The 15601-nt window shown below is 46.3% G+C and overlaps 1 protein-coding gene across 1 annotated transcript in view; it reads left to right on the forward strand.

Moving 5' to 3' along the window:
* Window positions 1–744: 744 nt before the first annotated feature.
* The window catches only part of SLC13A3 (solute carrier family 13 member 3), a 52503-nt gene continuing 37646 nt past the window's right edge, over window positions 745–15601 (forward strand). The window contains exon 1 of the mRNA XM_044297865.1: window positions 745–939. Within this exon, the coding sequence (XP_044153800.1) occupies window positions 829–939 (111 nt within the window). The 5' untranslated portion in view covers window positions 745–828. The remainder of the gene's footprint in view (window positions 940–15601) is intronic.

The raw sequence follows: 15601 nt of genomic DNA on the forward strand, positions 1-15601 counted from the left end.
TTACAGCGCGGACGATCGCGCTGTAAAACGCCCGATGCCCCAAGAAGTACATGAGCTTCTTTGGGGCGTCTTGTCGCGTGTTCCCGTACATAGACTTTCAGGAACGCGCGACAATGGGTGTTCGCTTGTCTCTGTATGCGCGATTGCAAACGCCGGTACAATCGCGCATACAGAGCGCTCCTTTCAGAACGCTCAGGTGTGAACCCAGCGTCAGACCACATGGTCAAGTTTCCTGATGCAGTTTTGGAAGCCCAAACCAGGAGTGAATAAAAAAAATGAGAAGTCATATCTGTCCTTTATATTTTCTCTCCTTTTATGATCCTCTCCTGATATTGGTTTCCAAAACTGAGGGCCAAGATACGGAAGAAGGAAATATGTTTGTGCATAACTAGACTGATTTGACCCTCAAGATTCTAGACTCTAGCAACTGGATAACATCACTGTGGGAGCTGTAATAATAGCCATATTGTTTGGCACCCAGCTTTCCCAAACTGGTGAATTACAAATATTTGCATGCAGTATGGGATTTGGGGTAATTACAAGGCACATTTGACAGTCAGCATTCTAGGGTGACATGACTGCTGTGGGAGAACTTTTTATGACAAAGGGACCTGAGGATGTTGTGAAATACTCAAAGCTTATAAGATAACCCAGTCCTAGAAATCATTTTCCAAGAAGAAAAAAAAATTGGAGGTCTGATGGTGCTTGTGTGGGGCAGAGGGAGGTCCAAGGCTCAGGGGTGTGTTGTTTGAATTACAATTTGACACTGGAGCTCCTGTCCACACTGATATAACCAGCAGCTCCCAAGCAGCTCCAGCCTCCTGCACAATGTCTGTAATTGTAGCTCTGGTCAAGAAAATCTGGTGTGTTAGGAAATTCATCATCTTGTTTGTGACTCCTGTGATCCTGTGTCCTATTCTTATAACACTTCCACCGCAGGTAAGAGTGCATCAGTTATACCTCCTGTCCTTTATAGGGGGAAATTACTAAAGAATACTAGATCTGCTAGGAGTCTGATATTTTGTTATAGGAGAGAGTTAGGTTTTAAGGGGGTGTTCATCTAGGGCAGATGTAGTTAACCTTAGAGAGATGGGGATCTACTGTTGAAACTTGGGAGGCTGTTAAGATCTACATGGTCCTAAGTTATAACAGGTGCATATGGAGAATTCTGTGAGCACAGGGCTTTAGCAAGGGTATTAAAACGCACTGTCCCTGGATGGATATTACTGTTTAAATTAAATACAGCACCTGTAAGATACAGTTGCAGGAACAACACACAGCGGTTACTTCCAGTGACTGACAGGTGATGTCTTCGGGGGCCACATTGTCAGACTGCACCAATACCAAGGGCCAAAAATAAAACTTAAAGGTACATTACTAACTGAAAGTTGCATGGAACATCACTTGTTTATACCATAAATGTGTGATAAGTGCTGGTTACATATCCAGGACACCTATTAGATGGAAAACACGTGTGGGTAGTCACTAGACACAGAGAGGCATGTCTGTGACCAGGTATTTGGGGGATGCATATAATGTGTGGCCCCAAGGGTCAGGTTGTGTATCCCTGTTGTAGAGATTCTCTTTCCTCATATTCTCCATTGGTTCCAAACCACCATGATGATCTCTTCCAGCCTTGAATCTCCTGTGCGGAATTTGTTGCCTAGATTCTCCATACTACTCCTGACATTAAAAGTGCCCATATAGGGCCCACAAGATAATTGTACCACTTCAGGGGTCCTCAAGATTAATGGTTCCTCCTTGTGTTCCCCAAAGTCTCAGCTGAGCGCAAGAGGGTCTCTTAAGCAGATTGTCTTACCTTATGAATCAATGAAAAAAAAAAATTCCAATGTAGGTATGCTCTTTAGTAGGCCGCAGCTCTATAGTAGCCTTATAGTCTAAACAGATGAACCACAAGGAGCCAATAGCTTCTGAGTTATCCCACAATTTTTGATCGCGATAAATGGGTTGACAATCTCTAATCTAGGATTCCATGTTTTGTTTTGTTTTTACAGGCAGATCTTCTGTCACTATGGTCTGCCTGTTCGAACACCTAGTGATGACAGCACTGACCAAGTGTGTGAAATCTGGAACTGCTTAAGACTGGCCTGTCTGTATTCATGGCTCAAGGCCACGGGACCTTCTCAGTTTAGTTTTTGTTCCTATCTTTACCTTGGTTGCACAATAATCTTGTGTACACTGATTGGGCAATTAAATGCTGTTTTATTTGCTTACAATGCTGATTCCATCAGGACTGAAGGCAATTATTGACTTTACTGCTTCTCTGGTCTCCATATAGGTTGGGATCAAAATTCACGAAACAGAGGATCAGGATTGTCCTTGTCCACTTCAGATTATGAAGTCAGACAATAGATGTCATGGTGACAGGATATTAGATCCACTCAAAGCGTTAAGCCAGGTTCACGTCATCATTTCGTTTTCCATTCTTTCAATCCGTCAGAAAAACAGAAAAATAAACAAAAAACAAATACTGTATTTTAAGTATCTGTTATCCTCAGTTATGCACATTTTGCATCCATTTTAGGCTCCTTTCACACCTGCGTTCAGGTGTCCGCTCGTGAGCTCCGTTTGAAGGGGCTCACAAGCGGCCCTGAACGCAGCCGTCTGGCCCTAATGCATTCTCAGTGGAGGCGGATCCACTGAGAATGCATCCGCCTGCCAGCGCTCAGCCTCCGCTCCGCTCAGTGAGCGGACACCTGAACGCTGCAAGCAGCGTTCGGGTGTCCGCCTGGCCGTGCGGAGGCGAGCGGATCCGTTCCGACTTATAATGGAAGTCAATGGGGACGGATCCGCTTGAAGATGACACCATATGGCTCAATCTTCAAGCGGATCCGTCCCCCATTGACTTTCAATGTAAAGTCTGAACGGATCCGCTCAGGCTACTTTCACACTTAGAAAATTTTTCTAAGTTATAATGCAGACGGATCCGTTCTGAACGGAGCCACCGTCTGCATTAATATGAGCGGATCCGTTCAGAACGGATCCGCTCGAACGCTAGTGTGAAAGTAGCCTTAGCCATTTCCATCAGAGATCCATTATCTTAGATGGAAAACTGTCTTTCAGGACTGCGCATGGATAACATCCGTGTTTCTCGCAGACCCACTCTTTTGAATGACTGAGTCTTGCTGGAAAATCAGAGCTGGATATTGCATACTGTGATGTCCTATGCAGGGACCAATGGTCCCTGTGAAAAATCGCACATGTGAGTTGCCCCTGTCCATAAAGGTGCTGTCCATTCAACATCCGGAGTCTCGGACAGCACCTGGACTGGTAAAATAAAATCTTAATGCGATCTTAGATTTCCATATGGATGGATTTTATTTGCCCTCCTTGTAGGGGATGTGCAGTGTCCCAGGGGGTCAGTAGTGTATGCTGGGCTTTGTAGTGCAGAGTAACCCACTAACCTGGGATTCACTGTCGTCTTCAATCTGGGCAGCGACTGGAACAGGCAGTTCGTAAATATTCGTGACGCCAGTGTCAATTAAACGGTGACACGCCGTGTAATGTTATGTGGAATAATGAAGTTACCACGGGATAGCCAACCAAAACTGGAACTTTACTGATTGTCAGTAATAATCATGCACGGACATAGGTGGAAGCGCAGTTCCATTGGAAGACAGTTGGTTTGTATATTAGTACAGTTGGTTCATAGAAGTGACAGACTGGCCGGTTTTAGCAATGTTCTTTTTCAGAGTGTTAATCACAGGAGTTGCAGTACAGGCGGCTTGCGCTCTATTCCTGACTGGTCCTGAATATATGTGACTTATTCTCCAAGGTCTAATGCCCTATCTCTGGCGTATCCTTGAAGCTGTTTTTATCTAGTACCTCCTCTGTTATCTTGAGTACCTCTTGCTTTATCAGAATGGCCTCTGCTGTATTCTGTGTCCCGGCTGGTTGATTATGATGTTTCGGATAAAACGGATGATGACTCAGGAGGGGAACCTTTTCCTTGGATCCGGAACCCGGTTACAGGGCCTATACCACCCTCTCCTAGTCGGCAGGCTTCAGGCCTGCTCTACTCTCACAGGCCCATGGCCTGGCCTTAACTCAGACACAGGATCATCTCTGACTCCTTCTCCCACTGTCTGCCTGCTTACTACTCCCTGACTGGGCCTTATATAAACTAGGGCTCCCTAGCTCCCTCTAGTGACTCAGAGCTGGAATAACACCCTAGCCGGCCTGCACATGCACATTTCACAGTAACAGGGAAATACATAGCAGTACATTGACAAGATGTTCTATACCAACCTCCCCATAAATACAGGGGGAACGACAGTACCCAAGTGACCCTTCTGTAGTGACGGGGTATTACTCTCCCGGACACTACATACCCCGCTGCTTTAAGCTGAGTACGACCTCGTACTCCATCAGGGCCCGCCCAACTGGAATCATTACCTGAAATAGAGAAAGACACATGCACGCATACATATATGTCATTTACACTCATATCAGACCCAATTGGCAAAGGTGAAGTGCGGTGACAAGGGGCGTCGATCTCTTCTTCTCAGGATAGTGAGTGGAACGGGGGCGCTGACCTGGCACAGCGAGATGTCTAAAGAACCAGGATAGTCCATGACAATAAATAAGTCCATAATAAAATCAACCTCTCAGAGGCTTGCACATAGGAAGTCCATCTCTGGGCACATAGACGTGAATAAAAACCGGTTATTAAATACAGTCAGCAGCACATATATAAAATGACAATACAGGACTCTAACAATACCAGGGCCATGTTATCCTGGCAAGTCCTGCTTACCCTTTAAAATAGTGCTGACATAAAAATGTCTTTTCAACCTGAAATGGGGGTAAAACGGGAAATTGGTGCAAAACTTAAGGCACAACCGGGATATTTTTAGCAGCAGGCCGGGTGTCCCAAATACAACATGGGCAGGCTGGGAGCTGTGGTATACAGTGGCACTTTCTCTTGGTCATCATGCCACCGGCCGTGTAGAACTGGCAGCGAGCTTCACCAGCTTTGCCAAACGGAGGGACAACTCGGCCATGTTGGAGATAAGCATCTAGCAAGGCCTACTCACAGACGAGTATCATACTCCTCATCTGATGAAGACTCAACAAAAGGTTCTTGCAGCAACTGTTCTGGCCTAGCAGGCCATATCTGGAATCCATCCCCTCTTATGATCTTTAAAGGAGGAGGCTTGTCTTTCATTGCCTCCATCTCTGCATCGGTTCTGGGAAACGGGATACACTGAACGCATCCTGCGTACCCGAGGTCCTCCACCCAGTAGATCCTCTTGCGCAGGGCCTCAATGTCGGCCTTTGTGCTGATCAGCGGTGCTACCGGGGGTCCGGTAACAGTGGCCTCTAGTGTGACTACGGCAGCTGCTGCTAGACGCCGGGCCTCTGCGCAGTCCTCCGCCCGCTGGTAGCTGTCTAGCCTCTCTTTCTCCACCTCCCGCATCACCGCATCGGGAGGGGGGTATTGTTCCTCCGGCCCCTGCAAAACGATGGGCTCCCAAAAGACATCGGGGCCTAGATAAATCTGACTATGCAGGTGAGTGGTTCGGGCCGGCCCAATTCTCGCCTCCTCTGCCTCACTCGGGTCTGTCTCCTCTTTTTCTGGGTCCCAAGTTTCAGCCGGCGCCTTCGGGCGAGTGACGGCGGTAGCATAGGGGCCCCTTAAGCTCTCTGCTGGGGTATATTCAACTATTTCCCCTAATGTCAAGTTATGGAGGCGCTCTGGGAGATAGTGCCGCTTTACTGAGCGCCGGTTGACAAAGAAGTCCCGGCCAGTCCCCAGCTCCTGGATGAATCCGAACCCCCGCTCCTTATCAAAGGCCACCACGATCCCGCGGCACCTTTCCAGCTGGGGCTTACCTGGGAAGGAGTCCCCTTGAATGGATTTAGCCATCTCTTCGAATCTTTTCTTCCGGCTGGTATTTTTTTTCGCGACCGCGGCTTTTAATTCGGCCATTATTGTCGGCCATTGCGCATGCCGGCGACGGGTCACTCGAAGATCGATGGCTTGCTCTTTGAAACCGGCCGCCCAGGCTGGGGGATCCCATGCCTCCAAAGCAGGACAGTCCGGTGGAGTGGCGCCCCACTCACACGTGGCATCAAATTCGGGCCTCCCAGCGTCCGCCATTGCCATCTCCTCTTCCGCTGAGTTCAGAGTCCACACTGGCTCCTCCCTCTCACTGGGCCGGTCTACTTCCATCTCAGGCCCGCCTCCCAGGCGTAACTCTCCAGGGAAGTCAGCCGCATCATCACTCCTCAAGGTGGGTGGCGCTTCAGGGCAATCTCCTCCTCCCTCTTGGAGGGTTTTGGCGCCAAATATTCACGCCTCTGTACATCGTGATGGCGCAGTAAAAAGCTCCATAGCGTCGGCGGCCATCTTGGGTGTCCTGTTGCCGCAATTCAGTGACAGCAAGCAGGTTGATGAAAAGTCCAATAAGTCACAGTCCAACAATTCGATTTTTCTCTGGGGGTAGCGCGGCATAGCCCAGCGCCTCCGATTCCTCCCAGGCACGATTGTAATCCACAGATTTGGGGAATAAAGGTTACAGTCTTTGCAATACGGTGGTGGAATAGTTAAAGCACACAGTTCACACTTCTCTGCACTTCAGAAGTATGCGTATCCTGTTTGTGACGCCAAAAAGAGCGATGCAGTGTCCCAGGGGGTCAGTAGTGTATGCTGGGCTTTGTAGTGCAGAGTAACCCACTAACCTGGGATTCACTGTCGTCTTCAATCTGGGCAGCGACTGGAACAGGCAGTTCGTAAATATTCGTGACGCCAGTGTCAATTAAACGGTGACACGCCGTGTAATGTTATGTGGAATAATGAAGTTACCACGGGATAGCCAACCAAAACTGGAACTTTACTGATTGTCAGTAATAATCATGCACGGACATAGGTGGAAGCGCAGTTCCATTGGAAGACAGTTGGTTTGTATATTAGTACAGTTGGTTCATAGAAGTGACAGACTGGCCGGTTTTAGCAATGTTCTTTTTCAGAGTGTTAATCACAGGAGTTGCAGTACAGGCGGCTTGCGCTCTATTCCTGACTGGTCCTGAATATATGTGACTTATTCTCCAAGGTCTAATGCCCTATCTCTGGCGTATCCTTGAAGCTGTTTTTATCTAGTACCTCCTCTGTTATCTTGAGTACCTCTTGCTTTATCAGAATGGCCTCTGCTGTATTCTGTGTCCCGGCTGGTTGATTATGATGTTTCGGATAAAACGGATGATGACTCAGGAGGGGAACCTTTTCCTTGGATCCGGAACCCGGTTACAGGGCCTATACCACCCTCTCCTAGTCGGCAGGCTTCAGGCCTGCTCTACTCTCACAGGCCCATGGCCTGGCCTTAACTCAGACACAGGATCATCTCTGACTCCTTCTCCCACTGTCTGCCTGCTTACTACTCCCTGACTGGGCCTTATATAAACTAGGGCTCCCTAGCTCCCTCTAGTGACTCAGAGCTGGAATAACACCCTAGCCGGCCTGCACATGCACGTTTCACAGTAACAGGGAAATACATAGCAGTACATTGACAAGATGTTCTATACCAACCTCCCCATAAATACAGGGGGAACGACAGTACCCAAGTGACCCTTCTGTAGTGACGGGGTATTACTCTCCCGGACACTACAGATGTCCATTAGAAAAGCTAAGAAGGAGGGGTAGCTATACTTTTAAAGGGGGTTTTCAGGACTCCCAGACTACCGTAGAAGAGGTGGCTTCTTTCTTCCACAAATAGTGCTACAATTGTCCACAGGTTGTGCGTGGTATTACAAGTCTACCCCATTCACTTAAATGGTGCTGAACTGCAATACCAGACACAACCCATGGACAGGTGAGGGGCTGTTATTGGAAAGCAGTCAAGTTTTTCTAATCTTGGACAACCCCTTTATAAAAGGACATCTGCAGTCCCTAAAAACATAATTTCTGTGTAGAAGATTGAATTATTCAGCACTCGATAAAACTCCAGTGTTTATTGTTATTTCTCTGCCCATGCAGGATCTTCTTCTCTTTCTACAGCGATAGCTTGTCTGTTGAATACCATGGTCTGGTGAGATGACATAGCTCTTTACTTTAGTGTCCCTAAAAACACCCATTAGGCCTCTAATTAGGCAATCCTTTTCCCAGCTTAAACTAGATCATGCTGTATGTCTATGGATTGCTTCATGCTTACAACCCCTAGTAGGGCATATGGATGGCAGAAGGTGTCCACTACTCGGGAAACACACTTGAATTATGGGGGAAATTTATCAAACTGGTGTAAAGTTACTGGCTTAGTTGCCCATAGCAACCAATCAGATTCCATCTTTCATTTTCACTAGCTTCTTTGAAAAATGAAAGGTTGAATCTTATTGGTTGCTACAGGCAACTAAGCCAGTAACTTTACACCAGTTTGATAAATCTCCCCCTATGTGTTAATTGTATGGACAGCAGCAGCTTCCTCTGGCCAGGGGCTTCTGGATGAGGACCTGCTACAGTCAGCTGATTGCCGGGCACAGCATCAATTGATAACAAGATGTAGCGATAGCTCCTTTAATAAACTTCACTAATTGCAATGTGTGTGCAGCGGAGCTATATATATAAGTGCTCCATGTAACCATTTTGGTCACTCATGCCCTTTGTAATTCATGGTATAATCTCATGAAGATTCCAAAAAGGTAACGATTCACTGTAAAGCAGTAATGATTAACCCTTTAAAGAGGCCTGTTTATTGAGTTGTGTCTGTTTCCACCCATAAATATCCCTGTTGTCCTCATTAGACTCTAAACATCTGATTGTCCCAGTTTCTTCACAGGAGTGAAATGTGTTAGTGAACAATACTCCACTTGTATAAACTGCTTCCATCATCAAAATCTTTGGCAGTGTTCCCCCACATTATAACATGCCGCAGAGCGCAGTAGTGCTGTCAGCTTCCACTAAATCCGTGTTTAAGTAATATGGTGACAGTAAGTGCCATAATCCATTTTGTTAATAAACCAGGATTATATATTATCCTTACAAGTACATTTCCATGGGACGTTATTGCCTATTTCCATGGGACGTTATTGCCTTTGGTTGCAAATGAGATTGACAGCAAAATCTACTGTAACATTGCAGGTGTAATGAATCTTAGTCCCATAGAAACAGCTCAGAACCTCCTTTCCTGATTTGAAGATCCTGGGCCACAATGAAAATTCTGTAAAAGAGACCCACTAATCATAATATCTTAGGAGCCCCCTATAGCACCAGGGTCTGGAGGCAACTTCCACCTGTGTACCACCCATGGGTACCCCATGTTTTTATCTCACAGACCTGAAAATCATGGGGATAAATGAAACATCCAGCATCAGCAGCCTTCTTTGTTGCCAGTTGAATGTATATTTTTCATTCTCTTATTTGGACATTATATAATATCTATTTAAATTTTGAAATTTTGGGGGCTGAATTGGACCTAGGCTTAAAATGTAAGATCTACTGTATGTAATTATGCAAACAATGCATTTGGAAAGTCTTGTTCAGACCGTTTCACTTTTTTCAGGTGTTGTTATATTGCACCCTTGTGCTGAAATGAAAACAAATTCCAGCTTTTCCCCCTCATTTTGTACTCAATACCCAATAATCACAAAGTTCAGTAAATTTTGGGACTTTCTGCCATTTTTCTCTGCAGATCCTCTCAAGCTCTGTTCGGTTGGATGGAAACGGTCAGTTGACAGTCAATTTTATGTCTTCCCAGAGAGTTTCTATTGGGTTCAAGTCAGGTCTCTCGCTAGGCCACCGAAGCACAGAGTTGTCCCTAAACCACTCCTATGTTGTTGTGGCTATGCATTTAGGGTCATTTTCTTGTTGAAAAGTAAACTTTCAGCTCAGTCTAAGGTCCAGAGCAGTTTTCATTAAGAATATCTTGGAATTTCACTCCATTCAGCTTTCCCTCAAACCTGACCAGTCTCCAAGTCCCAGTAACGGAAAAACACCTATAGTGGCCCAGACAGGACGCATGGCAGAAAGGATGTGAGGGGTGGCCCTGAGAGGGGTAGTAGTACTCACAGTTCATGGGGGCAGCCCTCCCTCTGGCATTCCCTGGAGCGATGCAGTGAATGAAGGAGACACCCTTTCTTCCCTCAGGGCATTCATTGACTTTGGGGATCATACCTGATGGTAGTTGAGGTGGCCTTGATATTAGGTGGTTAGCAAGGTGCAAGGCAGGAGTATGCATGCAGGGCCCTCCAGATGGTGGAGGCAATGACCAGGCCCAGTTTAGTGATACAATACAAGTCTCTTTGCTGAAGATGATAAGAATTGTAGAACCAATAGTTAGGATTGGTACATTTCTAATGTATATCACAGCATAGTCTCCTCAAAATAGATGTGTAAGGGCAACAATGATGGTGATCATAGTACTCACTGACTCTCTCTCTCTAGGGACAATTTGCAGTCTCTCCAAACAACCACAGGACTACTACTCTGTTCTTGATAACTCTTTCTTTAATTGGACCGAGGGGTGCAGATTTTTAGGTACAGATGGCTAGTTCATCTCAAAGTGTAGTATGTGCCAGAGACAATATTCCCCTTTCACAGCAACAAAGTCTCTTGCCATAAACAAACAAATACATCACTGACACTATCTTGCATGGCCTTCCTGGTTCTGGACCATCTAAGGCTACTTTCACACTCACGTTTGGTGCGTATCAGTCATGGATCTGCACAGACGGATCCGTTCAGATAATACAACCGTCTGCATCCGTTCGGGATGGATCCGTTTGTATTATCTTTAACATAGCCAAGACAAGATCCATCTTGAACACCATTGAAAGTTAATAGAGGACGGATCCGTTTTCTATTGGGCCAGATTGTCTCAGTGCAAGCAGCGTTTTGGTGTCCGCCTCCAAAGCAGAATGGAGACGGAACGGAGGCAAACTGATGCATTCTGAGCAGATCCTTTTCCATTCAGAATGCATTAGGGCAAAACTGATCTGTTTTGGACAGCTTGTGAAAACCCATGACGGATCTCACAAACAGAAAGCCAAAACGCCAGTGTGAAAGTAGCCTAAGATGTTTTGCCTCTTTCCTTTAGAGGAAGGAACCGATGATAAAGTATCTTCTCAGGCAGTTGTAGCATCAGATATACAGTGGGATGCGAAAGTTTGGGCAACCTTGTTAATCGTCATGATTTTCCTGTATAAATCGTTGGTTGTTACGATAAAAAATGTCAGTTAAATATATCATATAGGAGACACACACAGTGATATTTGAGAAGTGAAATGAAGTTTATTGGATTTACAGAAAGTGTGCTATAATTGTTTAAACAAAATTAGGCAGGTGCATAAAATTGGACACTGTTGTCATTTTATTGATTCCAAAACCTTTAGAACTAATTATTGGAACTCAAATTGGCTTGGTAAGCTCAGTGACCCCTGACCTACATACACGGGTGAATCCAATTATGAGAAAGAGTATTTAAGGGGGTCAATTGTAAGTTTCTCTGAAGAGTAGCAACATGGGGGTCTCAAAACAACTCTTAAATGACCTGAAGACAAAGATTGTTCACCATCATGGTTTAGGGGAAGGATACAGAAAGCGGTCTCAGAGATTTCAGCTGTCTGTTTCCACAGTTAGGAACATATTGAGGAAATGGAAGACCACAGGCTCAGTTCAAGTTAAGGCTCGAAGTGGCAGACCAAGAAAAATCTCGGATAGACAGAAGCGACGAATGGTGAGAACAGTCAGAGTCAACCCACAGACCAGCACCAAAGACCTACAACATCATCTTGCTGCAGATGGAGTCACTGTGCATCGTTCAACCATTCGGCGCACTTTACACAAGGAAATGCTGTATGCGAGAGTGATGCAGAGGAAGCCTTTTCTCCACCCACAGCACAAAAAGTGCCGCTTGAGGTGGGCTAAAGCACATTTGGAATAAGGTGCTGTGGACTGATGAAACAAAAATTGAGTTATTTGGCCATAACAAGGGGCGTAATGCATGGAGGAAAAAGAACACAGCATTCCAAGAAAAACACCTGCTACCTACAGTAAAATATGGTGGTGGTTCCATCATGCTGTGGGGCTGTGTGGCCAGTGCAGGGACTGTGGCCAGTGCAAAGTTGAGGGACGCATGGATTGCACTCAGTATCAGCAGATTCTGGAGACCAATGTCCAGGAATCAGTGACAAAGCTGAAGCTGCGCCGGGGCTAGATCTTTCAACAAGACAACGACCCTAAACACTGCTCAAAATCCACTAAGGCAAATATGCAGAGGAACAAGTACAACGTTCTGGAATGGCCATCTCAGTCCCCAGACCTGAATATAATTGAAAATCTGTGGTGTGACTTAAAGAGCTGTCCATGCTCGGAAGCCATCAAACCTGAATGAACTAAAGATGTTTGCTAAAGAGGAATGGTCCAAAATACCATTTAACCAGAATCCAGACTCTCATTGGAACCTACAGGAAGCGTTTAGAGGCTTTAATTTCTGCAAAAGGAGGATCTACTAAATATTGATTTCATTTCTTTTTTGTGGTGCCCAAATTTATGCACCTGCCTAATTTTGTTTAAACAATTATAGCACACTTTCTGTAAATCCAATAAACTTCATTTCACTTCTCAAATATCACTGTGTGTGTCTCCTATATGATATATTTAACTGACATTTTTTATTGTAACAACCAACGATTTATACAGGAAAATCACGAAGGTTGCCCAAACTTTCGCATCCCACTGTAAAGTTGTCTGGACTTGGGCCTATTTTTCAGAAGCTTGCAGAAGTATTTTCCCTTGCTCTTCCCAAACCAGACTCTCTAACCAGGGGGCAGGCAAAGTCCACCACCCTGGTAATCTTACCCAGGGCCGCCATCAGGGGGTAAAGCCGATACCCCAGTAAGGGGCCCGGACCCCGGGGGGCCCAGCCGGTCCCGAGCCATATTATAATTTTTTTGTGTCAGTGTGTTAACTTTAAAATCAGCGCTCATCTCTTTACTATCTTACACTGACTCCGGTAACAGGCAGTGCGGGCAGCCCTCACTCACTGAAGTCACGCGCCTGCTCCTCCCACTAGGCGGCGCAGGCGTGTGACGTCAGTGAGTGAGCGCTGCCGCCCGCACTGCCTGTTACTGGAGGGAGCTGAATGTAAGGTAGTAAAGAGATGAGTGCTGATTTAAAGTTACTGTCTGCAGGATACCGATTACAGTTTATAAACGTATACTACTGTGAGCGGTGGGGAGGGGATCTATGGATGACAGCACTGTTATAGGGAGGGGGATCCGTGGATGACACTCTTATGGGGGGTCTGTGGATGACACTTATGGGGGGGATCTGTGGATGACACTGTTATGGAGGGGGATTTGTGCACGACACTGTTATGGAGGGGGATCTGTGGATGACACTGTTATGGAGGGGGATCTGTGGATGACACATAGCATAAGATGCTATATACGGTATGTGTCATCGACAGATCCCCCTCCATAACAGTGCCATTAACAGATCCCCTCCATAACAGTGTCATCCACAGATCCCCCCCATAAGTGTCATCCACAGATCCCCCCCATAATAGTGTCATCTACAGATCCCCCATAATAGTGTCATCCACAGAACACTGTTATGGAGGGGGATCTGTGGATGACATTGTCATGAGGTGGATCTGTGGATGACACATACAGCATAAGATGCTATATACGGTATGTATCATCCACAGATCCCCCTCCATAACAGTGCCATCCACAGATCCCCCTCCATAACGGTGCCATCCACAGATCCCCCTCCATAACAGTGCCATCCACAGATCCCCCTCCATAACGGTGCCATCCACAGATCCCCCTCCATAACGGTGCCATCCACAGATCCCTCTCCATAACGGTGCCATCCACAGATCCCCCTCCATAACGGTGCCATCCACAGATCCCCCTCCATAACGGTGCCATCCACAGATCCCCCTCCATAACAGTACCATCCACAGATCCCCCTCCATAACAGTGCCATCCACAGATTCCCCCCATAACAGTGCCATCCACAGATTCCCCCCCATAACAGTGCCATCCACAGATCCCCCATAACAGTGTGTCATCCACAGATCCCCCATAACAGTGTGTCATCCACAGATCCCCCATAACAGTGTGTCGTCCACAGATCCCCCATAACAGTGTGTCATCCACAGATCCCCCATAGCAGTGTCATCCACAGATCCCCCTATAACAGTGTCATCCACAGATCCCCCCATAACAGTGACTGGAGCAGACCTGCTGATAAACACACCTAGGCCACCACCAGTCAAAGTAAAAAACTACAGTTGTCAATAATGTAATGTAGTGTAGGGGGTCATGTAATGTTTTGAGGCCAAAATGGCACAGATGACCACTAAGAATATCTAAAATTAGCTGGTCAGGTAAAATGTTACATGAAAAAATCATTAAATAGGTGGCCGACAAAAAGGGGCGGGTTAAAGGGTGTGGTCAATGGGCTGAGTCAAGGGGTTGGAAAAATTAGCATTCGCCCGGGGGGGGGGGGGGAGGGATTGGGTTGGGGGGCCCAGGCCTTGGGCTGTGTAAGGGGCCCCAAAATTTCTGATGTCAGCCCTGATCTTACCTAATACATTTCTATTAGGTGTACGTAAAAGCACAAAGAATTAAGGGGGTCAGTTATTAAGACCAGCATTTTGGACACCGGTCTTAAAAGTGCCTTTAGCTTGCGGTGCTCTCATTACAAAAGACCCTAGACATACTGTATGTGCAATATATGTACCCAGGTGTAGGAATGGCCGAGTGGTATAGGGTGGCCTAAAATGTCCCTTAGTGTTTTGTATCACTGTGCTCCTACCTGGATACAGCTGGACCCCAGGAGTTGGCTCCGAAGCCGACAAATAGGGGAGAATAGTTAAAGAATTTGAAGAAGTAACTGAGTCCAGACATCATGATAAAGTTGAATAGCAGTTTTACTTTGTATAAAACGTTCTCCAAAACAGATTTCAGACTTTATCTTTTTTCCAGCAGGCTTCAGCATTAAACTATGGCAGGCAAACTCAACTCTGCTACATCTGTTGCTCTCTGGCTCTACTGTGCCGACAGGCTGGCTGTATAACTTAGCTTCTTCTTTATGCTGCAACTTCTCTCTGTAGTCTGACTCTTGGTTATGCCAGGGAACTTTCCTCCTGGCTCCTGAGGCTTCAAGCTTTGTCTCCATGACCAGCAGAGCTTTTGGTGCTCTGGCTGGCTTGGGCACGTCCAACAGAGACGTGCCCAGCACACTATCCTTCCCCTAGCACGGGGTAAGCTAGACTGCCTAAAACTGGTTCCCACTAGTGTTGGACGAGCATGCTCGGCCGAACAGCATTTTGACTCATCTCGGTATTCGGCCGAACACCGCGTGTGTTTTAGCGCGATGCTCGAGTCTCCTCCCTGCACGTTTGTTGGCTGCTACACAGCCAATAAACCTGCGGGGAAGTACTGGCACTCACTGTAATGCCGTAGTCTTGTTGGTTACTGGCATTACAGTGATTGGCTATATAGCACCCGATGACACGTGGTTCGGCTCAGTCTTAGTCAGGGCGAGCTGCAGCAGAAGGGACAGATAGTGTAGGGACAGGAATAGTTTTTTTTTTTAGGCAGGGTTTAGTCTTGAAAGGTGTTAGAGACCCAAAAG

The sequence above is a fragment of the Bufo gargarizans genome, chromosome 6 (genome assembly GCF_014858855.1).
Source record: "Bufo gargarizans isolate SCDJY-AF-19 chromosome 6, ASM1485885v1, whole genome shotgun sequence".
NCBI lineage: Eukaryota > Metazoa > Chordata > Amphibia > Anura > Bufonidae > Bufo > Bufo gargarizans.